Source organism: Dinoponera quadriceps, unplaced genomic scaffold (assembly GCF_001313825.1).
Source record: "Dinoponera quadriceps isolate SergipeBrazil2010 unplaced genomic scaffold, ASM131382v1 scaffold616, whole genome shotgun sequence".
NCBI lineage: Eukaryota > Metazoa > Arthropoda > Insecta > Hymenoptera > Formicidae > Dinoponera > Dinoponera quadriceps.
Window position 1 is genome coordinate 479,199 of NW_014555184.1, and position 12,972 is coordinate 492,170.

General features: G+C 42.6%; 2 protein-coding genes across 5 annotated transcripts; one reads left to right on the forward strand and one right to left on the reverse strand.

Moving 5' to 3' along the window:
- Positions 1-113: 113 nt before the first annotated feature.
- Positions 114-4,466, forward strand: LOC106743292 (protein MEMO1). 2 transcript variants are annotated; one of them, XM_014616997.1, is made up of 9 exons: positions 114-203; positions 271-420; positions 853-934; positions 1,012-1,080; positions 1,479-1,591; positions 1,883-1,994; positions 2,165-2,384; positions 2,553-2,657; positions 2,748-4,466. In XM_014616997.1, the coding sequence occupies exons 2-9, from the start codon at positions 369-371 to the stop codon at positions 2,883-2,885; spliced, it is 891 nt and encodes a 296-aa protein (XP_014472483.1). In that variant the 5' UTR covers positions 114-203; positions 271-368; the 3' UTR covers positions 2,886-4,466. The 2 variants fall into 2 exon arrangements, 1 of the variants encoding a protein (XP_014472483.1); XR_001374346.1 differs by having other exon boundaries at positions 132-420; positions 2,748-3,121; positions 3,226-4,466.
- LOC106743290 (activating signal cointegrator 1 complex subunit 3) lies at positions 3,914-12,961 on the reverse strand. Of its 3 annotated transcripts, none has more exons than XM_014616993.1 (8): positions 12,681-12,959; positions 11,943-12,080; positions 11,502-11,593; positions 11,197-11,345; positions 10,869-11,120; positions 6,548-10,747; positions 4,907-6,368; positions 3,914-4,825 (listed from the first exon to the last, which is right to left on the reverse strand). In XM_014616993.1, exons 2-8 carry the CDS (start codon positions 12,065-12,067, stop codon positions 4,713-4,715), a joined length of 6,393 nt encoding a protein of 2,130 aa, XP_014472479.1. In that variant the 5' UTR covers positions 12,068-12,080; positions 12,681-12,959; the 3' UTR covers positions 3,914-4,712. The 3 variants fall into 3 exon arrangements, with proteins under 3 accessions (XP_014472479.1, XP_014472478.1, XP_014472480.1); XM_014616992.1 differs by having other exon boundaries at positions 4,713-4,825; positions 11,943-12,077; positions 12,681-12,961; XM_014616994.1 differs by lacking the exon at positions 12,681-12,959 and adding an exon at positions 12,506-12,653 and having other exon boundaries at positions 4,713-4,825; positions 11,943-12,077.
- Between the last annotated feature and the right edge of the window lie 11 nt (positions 12,962-12,972).

A 12,972-nucleotide genomic window follows, 5' to 3' on the forward strand; every position in this document is an offset into this window, starting at 1 on the left:
CGCAGCAATGAACGTGCAGAGAGCTCTCGGATTTGATTGGTACGTACTTTTCGATCCGTTTACTATGCGAGAGCGCGAACCAATCGGATCTGAGAGCCCGCCGAGTGCTCGGTTGTAATGCTGGATGCACCCTTTGTTTTCAAGTCGACTCGTATCGTTCAGCGTGTATTCACTGAATGATCTATAGAAGGACAATTGCCAAGGTTTTGTGATAGCGTTTTATAAACATTTTACACTCGGCTAAAATATAAGTTACTTGTACTTCGCCAGGGCTCTGTTTGCGCGGTAATCGGTAGGTGAGATCGGATGAAGTATCGTTGTGCGCCAAGCTAGAAACGTTCAAGAGAAAAGGCATATTCGGCCGAAAAATGGCATTCACTAGGAGAGCCTCTCACGCTGGTAGTTGGTACGCGGACAATGGTAAGCGATGCTCGGACAAAAAGGAAGAAGAAGAAGAAGAAAACATTTTATTTATATCCCACACCGTCATTCGCGCGTGCTTGCAAATATGCTGGTCATTTTCGTTGTTAACGTCACTCACGTTCACAATCATTCGGTGAAATATGGAGCATAAAGAGAAAGAGAGAAAGAGAGATTAGATAAGATGAGAGATTTGTTTTCGGTTAATCGTAATCTTGGTTGTGTACATTCATTTATTTTCCGACTTAAAGTTTTTGTATTTGTTTTACATATGAAAGAAATAGGTATAGGTCGAAACGTTTCGCTCGCAGAATTGCAAAGTAATATGATGTTCCAATAAATTCAAAAATAGTTTCTGCATATTGCGTATGTTTCTTTTGATAAATATTTCTATTGTCTATATATACAATGTTATACCACTACTCGCTGTAGGTTCAGAATTGCGTAAGCAATTAGACGATTGGTTGAGCGCAGCAGACTTATCCCATGGACCTGCGAGAGCAATCATTGCCCCGTCAGTAATCACTTATATAATATAGTCACGCACACACACACATAAGTATTTTATCAAAATGTAATATAATTTTGCAGGCATGCAGGTTACAGTTATTGCGGGGAATGTGCTGGTTTTGCTTACCGGCAGATTAGTCCCGTAGTTGTGTAAGTGTTGGATTATGTTTGGATTACATTAATCTAGCACTATCTTAAGTTCATAAACTCAAGATTTTATTTCAAGTTCAGAGGTATATGGAAAAAAAAGATGCCTTAAGATTACTTTTATATTACTGTTATCTTTCATCATTTACCAAGTATTTTTATAATAAAATCTTTTTATTACAATTATAGAAAAACATTCATTTCTTTTTTTTTTCGAAATTATTATTTTTTCAATTGTTTTTTTTTAATGTATACAGAAGCATAGTAATGAAATGTATTTTATATTTTTCTTTTAATATAACTTTGTATAAAGTATAATTGTACTGTGCAATATATATAGTTTAGTTTGTAATTTTTGAAATTTCTCAGTCAAATGAAACGTGCAACGTGCTGTTATGCAGCCGTAGGATATTTATTCTAGGCCCCTCTCATCATGTGAGATTAACAAGTTGTGCCCTTTCCTCGGTTTCCGTTTACCAAACACCATTATATGATCTACATATTGATCAAAAAGGTACATGCATATATATATATATATATGTATATATATACCTAGATCTTATTTTGATCCTTAAATCAATAGCGTTAATCATCTATATAATGCTTAGCTTGTAACAGTTATAAGAGTTATTAGGTATATGTTACATAATCTCTTCTATAAATAAAATGCAATCCTTAATCCTCGCAATACCAATCTGATAGTAGTACTTTGCACTCGTGTAAATGGGAAGTACACGTAATGAGAAATGGTGTGGTATTGTAAGGATAAAAATTGGACACCTTCTAATGCGTGCATGTTTAATAGTGAGAAAAGAACTCGAGGAGACCGGTCACTTTGATTGGATGGATGTGAACACGGATGAAGAAGAGCACAGCATCGAGATGCAGTTGCCATTTATCGCCAAAGTTATGGAAGAGTACGTTTAGAGATAAATTAATTCTCAATTATAATTATAAATGCTGAAGATTGTATCTCACGGTGAGAAGTAACTGGAAGTGATACCTACATCATGCTTCTGTCCGTCACTAAACGACCAGGATAAAAAATGAGTATCTTATTCATGTGGCACCTGTTTCACATGTGCAGATTTAAGGACTCATTTACTATTATCCCAATTTTGGTGGGTTCCTTGAGTCCGGAGAAAGAAGCACTTTATGGGAGATTATTAGCGCCCTATATGGCCGATCCGCAGGCATTATTTATCATCTCTTCGGACTTCTGCCATTGGGGTCAGCGTTTCCGATATATTTACTACGACAGATCATGTGGGCCTATTCACAGATCTATTCAAAATCTCGATAAAATGGTATATATGTATTGCAGTCTCTTTGTTGTACATTTAACTTAAGAGAGAGCGAGAGAGAGAGAGAGAGAGAGAGAGAGTGAGAGTGAGAAGAGAGATTATCGAGAGAAATCTCCAATATCATTTTCACGCATATTTAACAGATCTTATCATGATAACAAATGTCTGCAGGGTATGAACATCATAGAGACTTTGAATCCTGCGATGTTCACCGATTATCTTAAAAAATACGGTAATACTATATGCGGTCGGCATCCGATTGGCATTTTATTGCAGGTAATATAGAAAACTAAGCGTGTTCACGTGCGAGTCTCCTCTGGTTCGACCTTAGTTTCTAAACTAACGTAACATTTCATGTATTTACAGCTAATTAACTGTCTCAAGGGACGTACAAATGGCCACAGGATGAATCTAAAGTTTTTGAAATATGCTCAAAGTAGTCAATGTAACAATATGAATGACAGTTCTGTCAGTTACGCTAGTGCTTCCCTGGTTGTCGAGTGATAAAGATATACCAATGAGTACGCTTATACATTGACATCTGAATATAAACACTATTAAAGTGGAATGGCGTTCAACGAAGCATGGCAGTTAACGTTTTATCGATTATTAAGCGGGATTAAGCGGGACGTCGAGATTTTGTAAGATGCAGGAAGAAAAATAGCACTGGAATATAACCGCTGTAACTTCTAACGTTATATTATTTGCGTTATGTAGCAATTTACACAACAGGTGTCGGGGTAAGCGTTACTTCTTTGTGTTACATGTAACAAATGGAAATGTACCGTTACCGAAACTTTTTGTATAAATGCATTTCGGTTTATTACTTACAAGAGATATTCAGTACTTCCAGATTTCGATAATGGGAAGGAGCTTAAATATTTCTTTGCTTTGATTAATGGTACATCTGTATAGATGTTAGTGCAAAGTGTATTTCACTCGCACCCGAAGAGCGGAGTTCAAACTATTGGCAAAGAAGAGAATATTGTTATCGCTTATATAAGAATACAAGACTAATTAGGATATATAATTGCATGTACATGTATAAATATATATATATGAATTTTGTTATCCTTAAATTAAATTTTAGCTTAAATTTTGTTACTTTTGTACTAACTCGCATTAGCATAATTGAAAAATTAAATGTTATAAGTTGGCTATAGATTAATTTAGACTGTGATTATATACAGAATATGCCACTGTTATGAGGGGTAGCACTTGCTTTTGAACTTCTGTGTATCGAATATTGGAATTTTTTACTTTGGAAGGTAAAAAATAATCTAGAGCTCTAAATAAATGCACTCTTCCTCGATCAAATTCAATTTGATGCGTCGTAAATGGAGCTGACGTATCTTATTTCACTACTTTATTGCGATCTCTTAAATTGCATCGAATGCACTAATGGGCCAATGAAACGTTTTATAAAATCTCTTCTGTGCCTTTAGTATGAATAATCTGCATCGAATTGTATCGCGATTGATACATCAATCAATACGAGAGAGTTAGGACTTAAAGTATATATATTTATATTATTTTTTTTTTTCTTTTCATACAAAGCAATGGAATGATCTCATATCCTTCCTATCCTATAATCTATTGTTACCTAAGCATAGGAAACTAAACCGAATAATTCGAATATTGTATTATTATATGGTGTAAGTCTGAAAAAAATGGGGTCAGTATATATATTATTGAAATGTATACACAATGAGTCTATAAATTTTTAAGAACGTGTTTATTTTCTCGTTACATTACTTAAAAACATTATTCTGCATACCTCAAATAATCAATTATCTCTTGAGTTATTTTTTTTTTAAAGGAATTTTAACTTGCTATGAACAAATCAAGGTACGAAACGAATGGCATGCAGTAAGCAATTTGCATTTCGCAGAGAAGTAATCCGTGACTTTTATTTCCTAAAAACGGGAAAAAAAAGGAAAAGATCATATGGAATTGTACACTGATCCTGCACATATTGCTTTTTCTATCTTTATATATTCCGAGATAATAAGGTTTATATTTATATGAAAAGAATCGTAGAGTAATCCATACGTACATTGTTTCATAATACATAGACGTGTAATAAAATTACATCACATAAAAATATACAAGTCTCTGTACATCTTGCGATAAACATCCTGTAACAATACATTCGTATGCAATTATAGCAAATCTCTCGCTGATTTGATTCCTCCGTTATCCACTAATAACTTGTTTAACATATACCCCCAATAAGAAGCACTCGTACCCCGCATCGTTCCTTGCCATTATTCCACGTATTATTGTCGATAGAAAGATTTGCAATAATTGAACACAATATCACCTATTTGTTCAGTCTTGTGCTGGTGTTCTGAACGAGGACGTCACATTTAAAAAAATATCGTACTGCTGATCCAGTCCCATGTAACAGTCGGAAATCAAGTAGAACGTCAGCTTCATCGATCCTGAAAGAAACGTTTCGTTTTTCACTTCACACGGGAAAACGCAAACTGCGAGGTTTTACAACTAAAATTTCATAACTTTACCTAATCGATTAGGCACATGAAATTGCAACTGGTGATATCTCTGTTGATCGTTCACACCGGACACCCTCTTCAACGCTAACAGCTCTTTATTGACAATTTCACCTAACACAAGGAACCAACCTTCGTCTTTTCCCTTCAAGAACATCGGAGAGTTCGCCTTCAAGGTCTTGGAATGATTGTTTCTCCTGAGCCCGACGATCAATGTGTAATACTCATCCTTCCGAACATCAATGGGTTCATCGTTATTACGCTTGAACTTGATTTTCTGCCTCGACACTTCGTTGTGCGTCATACTTTCCAGCGTTAGGTCAACGGATATTACCGGCATGTCTCTAATCGCTCGGTATATCTCCCGTATCTGATTCAACGTGTATTCCGCGCATAAAACTGTCGCGAGCTTGTCGCAATTGTCGCGCGTCACAATATGACACAACATTGGGAGCGCCGTTGACAACGACGAGAACAGTTGTAAATCTGTCGGCTTCACATGCGGTAACGTCGTGATCGCGGACTCGTCTATCCAACGTGCCTGCACGATCATTTGAAACAAGTACATCGTCGTGATCGTACTGGTTAACCAGCCACGTTCCGCGACCGTGTCGACCATCGCCTGCAGTATCCTGATCGCTTGATCGAGCACGGATTTCAAATCGGTGATGTAATCGCTGCACGGTGGAGGCAGCCTCGAGAAGTGCGATTGCAGCAAGAGAAATGCTTTCGTGTGCGGGGAATCGTAGGTGCACTGATCCACGGGGTAACGGCAGAGCTTCGCCAGTTCCTCGTTCAACAGTTCTTCGTTGTGCCGCACCGGCAGTTCGTTGTACTCGTGCGAGTTGCAGAGTATTCGTAGGCATTGGTCCAGCGTAAGTTTGTCGTTCAGCGATTGCGTGAACATCAGCATCGTGTGGTGCGATAGATAATAGAACGACGCTATCTTCCCTATCGGGAGTGAGAACAAGGTTCGCTCGTCCGTGTCGTAATCGATACAATGCGAATCCATGAGCGAGCGCAGGGTGCTTTTCACCAGCTTCGAGAGGTACTCGTTGATACACTGAGGCTCCAGAATGTCCAAGTCGTAATACTTGGGATTCTTCATCAATCTCCGGAAATAGTACGTCCACGTGAGGTAATCCAGAAACTCCTGTTCGTTTTTCATAGTACCAGCGACAATCTCCGCGTTAATGTGATCGGGCAACACGTCCATCAGGCTGGACTCCACGGGGAACGGCTCGTACAGGAACTTCTTGTAAAAGCTCTTCTTTGTGTCCTGCACGAGAACGACCGCCACCCCGGAGTTGTCGTACTGCGGCCTGCCGGCGCGACCCATCATCTGGAGCACGTCGGTGATCGGCATGTCCACGTAACGTTGCAGTTTGCCGTCGTAATACTCCGTGCCCTTGATCACCACCAGATGAGCGGGGAAGTTCACGCCCCAGGCCAAGGTGGCCGTGGTGATTAATACCTACGTATAATTTTACGAATCAATAGTCTAGACTAATATCTTTCTTACTAAACTACATCCTCTACTTAATTTGAGCAACTAATAATTTTATTAGTAAACTAACAGCTCTTAGTTGACTCTCATTAGCCCGTTAATTTCGTCTGATTGTACGAGACTCTTCACATACTCATCGACGATACCTGTATCTTACTATTGACGAATAATTCCTCCACGGTCTTCCTATCCCGGTCTTGCAGACCCGCGTGATGAAGGCCGATGCCGAAGGCGAGTGTGAGCTTCAAGTTGGTGTCCTTCACGTTCTCCAGGATGTCGGCCATTTGTTCCTCAGGCATGTGCAGCCATTGCTTGGGATTATCTTCCGCCGCGAGGTAAGCTATCAGGTCCAACGCGGTCAGGCGCGTCTGTCGTCGGGAGGACACGAAGACGAGAGAGGGACTGGACGGTGCGTGATGTCTGATCGCTTGGAAGGTCGGTCTGTTCATGGTCGCCATGCGGGGGCAGTACTGCTTGCCGGGGAATCCGCTGATATGTACCTCCAGCGGCACGGGCCGGACGGAAGGACGGAAATTGTAGAGGCCCATGTCCTTGATATTGAGCCAGTTGGCCAGGTCCACCGCGTTCGCCAGTGCGGTCGACAGACCGACGATCCTGACCTTGTCTTGGGTGTGCGATGATATGAAATTCGTACGGGATACTATGACCTCCAGCACCGGTCCGCGATCTTCGCCCAGAAGGTGAATCTCGTCGATCACTATGAGCGCCACTTCCCGCACGTAGCTCCTCGTCTGCCAGCTCCTGCTGATGCCGTCCCACTTCTCGGGCGTGGTGACGATCACTTGCGCCTCGATTATCATCTTTATGTCGGGCGACACGTCGCCCGTCAGCTCCACCACTTTTTTACCCAGCCGCTCCTCCAGTCGCACCTTCCAGTCGTTTATACGCTCCCGCACCAGAGCCTTCAACGGCGCTATGTAGACGACCTTCTTACCGGGATACCGCTTGAAAACCCGGAACATCGCGATCTCCGCAGCGATCGTCTTCCCCGAGCCGGTCGGTGCGCCGAGCAGCACGTTGCTGTCCGTGTGATAGAGGCAATGGAATATCTGAGTCTGTATGGGGTTGAAGTGGGAGAATGTGTAAAGCTCCTCGTAAGAGGGATCCTTCAGAGCGCTCGTCGGCAACGGTTGCAGCTCCAGCAGGTCCGTGTGAGGCGGATGAGTCTCCGGTAGGATGAGATCGTGAAAGCTCACCGGGAACGTGTCGTCGCAGCCGAGCCAATACGCGCTCGACACTTTAATTAAATACTGAGCCGGCAACGGCTCGGACAACGGTATGGTGATGACGAGCTCCTGCTCGATCTTCTGAACGACCGCCTTCCTCGTCAGGAGGAAGTCCTCGTAATGGTAGATAAAGTTGCTGTCCGGGTCCTCGATCCATATGCAGAAAAGCTGCGAGTTCTTGCCGTGCGCGTGGTCGTTCCAGCTGAACTCCGGGATCAGCGTCAGCCGCAGTCGCAGCACGGTGCGCGTGATGGGCTGCAGATTGAACATCACGTCGACCTTCGGCAACTGGAGGCAGCACTTCTTCACCAGAAGCGCCATTCGTTGATCTCGCAGGATGACGCCGATCTCCTGCGTAGCCATCTCCTTCAGCCGATGAATCGGCAGCTCCCGTCGCTCGATCTTGTAGATGATCTCCGCGGACAGGCAGCTGAATTGACGCAGCGGCGTCATGTAGTCCCACTGCTGCGCCTCGAACATCTTCGCCATCGTCAGCAGCCGTCCGGCCATTATCGCGTTGTTCTTGCGCAGCATCACCTCGAACAGGGCCCGTACTATTCTCGTCGCGTTCTGCGTCACGTACGCCTGATCGGATATCAGGGACGAGGCGTTCACTCGGCCTCTCGACAGATACGTTTGCAGCAATATGTTCACTTTGCCGTAGATGTTCTCGACCCCGCCCTTCGCCACGACCTTGCAATCGTCGAACAGCTGATCCAACTCTTCCACTTCGTCGTCGCGCACCTTGAGCTGCTGGAACTCCTGCGCGTGCGATATCATCTCCAGGATCTCCGCCTCGGTCATCATGGGTTTCTGCATCTGATTGAAGATCTCCACCGTGTCGTACTTGAGATAATAGTGGCTCGCGATACGGCCGAGGTCGGTGGCGCTCAAGTCACCGGTGCGCTCGTCGTACCTGATCATCTGCGCCTTGTCCAACGCTTTGGCCGCGTGAACCACGAGCTCCTTCCGAGTTTTCTCGAGATTCGGATCTTCCACGAGGGTCTGGTACAGTATACCGTACACCTGATAGTTCAGCTTCATCCGTACGAACAGGTAGGTGTAGCTGAGCCACTCAACCGCCTCCTCCACGTTCGATATCGTGCCTAACGTCACCTCGGCGTTCAGATTGTCGGCCAAGTACGTGACGAAGCTGCTCTCGATCGGTATCTGATTCGTCAGCAACGACAGGTAATGCGACAGCTTGTTGTGCGTCGTGATGATGACCGCGTGTCCGGACGTGTCGAACTGCGGTCTACCGGCGCGGCCGAAGATCTGCAGCACGTCCAATATACCCAGATCCACGAACGAGCCGTGCTTCGCGTCGTAGATCTCGGTGCCGCGTATGATGACGGCGTGCGCCGGCAGGTTGACGCCCCACGCCAATGTGGCGGTGCAGACCAGCACCTTGATCAGACCGTCGGCGAAGTACTTCTCCACCAGGTTGCGGTCGGTGCGCGTCATGCCGGCGTGGTGCACGGAGAAGCCGCTGTTGAAGAGCTCGCCGAGATGCTTGTTGCGCGACGACGCGAACGCCTTATTCATGTGCTTCGCTTGGCTCTCCGACAGGAAGTACTTGAGCGTTTCGTTCCTCGTGGCTAGCTCCTTCAACGCCAGGGCCGTTTTCACCGTGGCGTTCCGCGCGTGCACGAACACCATCACCTGGTGGCCCTGTCGCACCATATCCATCACGTGATTGTAGCACACGAGATCCATGTCGTTTATCATTTGCAGCGGCTTGATGGCTTTGACGCCGACGAACGTCTGGCTCAACGGCACCGGTCGGAAACGATGGTCGAAATAGAAGAGCCCCTTGTACGGATTGACGCGCAGGAATCGCGCCACGTCCACGTAGTTCGGCAGTGTCGCGGACAACCCGACTATCCGGATCATGCTCTGCGTCGATTCCACCTGTCGCAGGGTCCGCGCGACCAACGCCTCCACCACGGGTCCTCTGTCACCGTGCAGCAGATGCACCTCGTCGATGATTAACAGTTTCACGATACTGCTGAGGGACACGTCGCCCTTGCCTTTCCTCGTGACGACGTCCCATTTCTCCGGCGTGGTCACTATCATCTGAGTCTGCTGGATCTCCTGCTTCGTCAGCTGCATGTCGCCGGTGTACTCGCGAACCTTGACGCCCAGGGCGCTGAGTCTCTTGTTGAAGTTGGCCGTCATCTCCGCTGCCAGTGCCTTCATGGGCGCGACATAAATGATCTTGAACTGGTCCGTTTGCAGTTGTCCGTCTTGAATGTTCTGCTTCAGCTGGTGCACTATGGTCAACATCGCCACGTTCGTCTTACCCGCACCGGTCGGCGCACAGACCAGTAGATTCTCGTTAGTCTCATACGCTGGCTTAAATACTATACTCTGTATCTGATTTAACGACTTCATGCCATTGAAAGCGATCTGGCCGATCTTGTCCAGAGAAGATATCGACACGAAGTCCACTTTCACGTTGATAGGTTCTCTCTCGGAGATCGGTATGTGCACTTCCTCGCAAAGGTTACTGTTCTTCCTCGTAACGTCTTCGGCCAACAATAATTTCTGTCCCGACACGATACTTGCATGCTTGTTCGCTTTGCAATCGAAAACAAACGGATAATTCGAGTTTTTCTCCGGGATAAACTTCTTAGGAAATAAGGGCGTGTTCCTACTAACAAACGCCTCTTGTTTTTTAAATCGCAACTCGGCCGAGTCTAATTCGCTTTTCTCGATGTCCGCTTTAACGTCCCGCTTATTCGACATTTTATTCAATTTCTTTTCCTCCTTACGCACTTGCTTGTTTAGCATCTTCTCCTTCTCGGACTGTACGGTCACTTGACCGCTGATTATAGGCCCCTGTGCAGGTTTCTGTGGCCTTGAAACTATCTTTTGACATGAATGCGCCGATACGATCGCCTGCTGATGTTCGATTATGTATTCTATAAATTCCAAGTGATTGCAACCCAACATATCGAATAACTCAGTTTGTAAGGCTGCATCCTGAGAATCCCTCAGCTTTTCTACTATTGCTGTTTTAAACTCCGAGAATGACGATCCCTTACCACAGATTTTAAAGCAATTCGTTAATCCTTTCATAAATTTTGCTTTGTCGAACTGTAATTAAAACGAGAAAAGAAACCACCAGAAAATTGTGATTAATTTTTTGTTTTTAATCCTCCTATATTTAACATATCTAATCAATCATATCGTTATGTCGTATCTAATATACACTCACTACAGATTTCTTCTGCACTGAAGATCCTGCTCCGTATAGCTTCATGGTAAACTTATCGGTGGTTGAATTTATTCCTTCCGTGGACATATTGTGAAGTATACTAGTATCGGGCCATACGACTCTTGTCGGATTGTAAGGGATATCTGCACCAAAACCGTGTAAACTAGGAGTTTCTGCATCCGCATTCTCTTTGGTTTCCGATAACAATTGTATGATTTCATCATAATAATTTGACCGAATCTCTGCCACTAGCTATGGAGAATAATAAATGAGACTTAAAGATACATATATTTAGTTGGATGTAAATTATAGTTATATTATATCACACCTCCATCATTTCATGTGCATCATTAAATTCTACATATCCCGCTTTTTGATTGAGCATCTCATATTTCTTCCGAGTTAATTTCTCATCCTCAATTAATAAACATAATACATAAACTGTAAACTCATTTGAAGCATCTGGTGAAATATCCTCTGAAAGGGAGATAACGTAATAGGAGCATAAAGAATCATAATTATGTATGCAAAACAGGTGATACAATCTTTTTTAACTATATTGGAAATTTAATTTAAAAACTTACACTTATAAAAAAAATAAGATTCATACATGTATATTTGATCTTTACTTACCTAAAACTTGTTCTGCAAGTTTCTTCAGCTTCTGAAGTAATATCCCAAGATCCTTAGATGCATTATTGCATATTTCACACCAATCAAGTTTGCTATGAAATAGACAAGTATAAAAAATTAAAAAGATTTTACAGGAATAGATAAGGTTAAAAAAAACATACTATATCGTTATAAAAAGTATAATCTATTTTATTATAAGATAGGTTTATCAACTTAACAAGGCAAGAGATTTAAGTGTCAATAACTAGAACAATTCAAACTTCTTTTATCAATAACTTTGTAATAAAGTCCAATGGCTGATACTTTTTTCATGTTACTCAGCATAGTATCCTTAATATGTCAGGGTCGAAGTCATTAGAGAAGGATTTGTCAATTGGAATAATTCCTAGTAAACAATATTGAATTTACTGCATTTATTTTAAATACAAAATACCAATTTACCTTTCTTGTTTTTCTGCTCGCTCTTGTCTTTTCCTTATTATATCATTCGGTTTAAAAACAAATTCTCTACCTTCCAGGCAAGTAGACATCCGTAAGGATTTGGTTATACGTGGTAATTTTGACATGATGTGCTATCTGCTATTAGACATACGTATATCACAAAATAAAAGATAAACATAACACATATCACATATGTTGTTCTAGATTTGGCTTAGTGTCTTAAATATTTCGTATAAGAAAACGAATATTGTAGAAAGATCACAAGAGAAGATACTCAATTAACATTAATTTCATTAACGTTTTATTTATATATACGATAAATTTTATATCGTTAAAATTTATTTTTTGAGACAGATGCAATACGAAGATGTATTTGCGTCAACAATTATAAATTTTATAGGTTATAAAGAGTGAACGCTCGAGCTAAGTAATAAATTGTAGTCGCAGATTTTAATCTGAGAGTGAATTAACGGTGAGATATTGTAGAATTGTTCAATTTATGACAACTACGAGGAAATCTTCGCAAAATTAGGCATATTGCACGATATATCGTAATACCAGACCTTCACAAAGCATGTCTCTATGCGTACTAATTCAATCAACTCTCCTAGAAGTGTATCTTTCACATATATCCACGACAGTAATTCCCCGTTGATTTAATCTACCATTTACCGATAACGAGGAAGAGTCCGCCGTGTCAACTTCCTCAAATAATACTACTGCGATCGATATACGTACCGGGAATAGTCTCGTAGTAGACGGCAGTAATAATTGAATAACAACGATTGTCGCGAACCGATCAAATAATTCGTGAAGATCAATTTTTTATAACACACTTTTGACAATGCAACAGCGTCACACCTGTCGGTTGCATTTTTGCGACAGTCAACTCTTATCGGTTCAAATGTTTCATATCCGCCATGTTCGCTTTTTCCTCTGCGGTGTCACGGATACCAACGCGACGATGAGTAACGATCGATTCCAGAGACATTTGTCGTCGCGAGTTTTCGGAGCTCACAGCGCCATCTAG

Excerpts from the sequence above, each read along its gene's own strand:
- LOC106743292 (XM_014616997.1), top strand. The coding sequence starts at position 369 with ATGGCATTCACTAGGAGAGCCTCTCACGCTGGTAGTTGGTACGCGGAC. Across the intron at positions 2,385-2,552 it reads TTCAAAATCTCGATAAAATG|GGTATGAACATCATAGAGAC; the intron begins GTATATATGTAT and ends AAATGTCTGCAG. Across the intron at positions 2,658-2,747 it reads CGATTGGCATTTTATTGCAG|CTAATTAACTGTCTCAAGGG; the intron begins GTAATATAGAAA and ends ATGTATTTACAG.
- LOC106743290 (XM_014616993.1), bottom strand. The coding sequence starts at position 12,067 with ATGTCAAAATTACCACGTATAACCAAATCCTTACGGATGTCTACTTGC. Across the intron at positions 11,594-11,942 it reads CGAGCAGAAAAACAAGAAAG|CAAACTTGATTGGTGTGAAA; the intron begins GTAAATTGGTAT and ends TCTATTTCATAG. Across the intron at positions 10,748-10,868 it reads CAGTGCAGAAGAAATCTGTA|TTCGACAAAGCAAAATTTAT; the intron begins GTGAGTGTATAT and ends TTTTAATTACAG.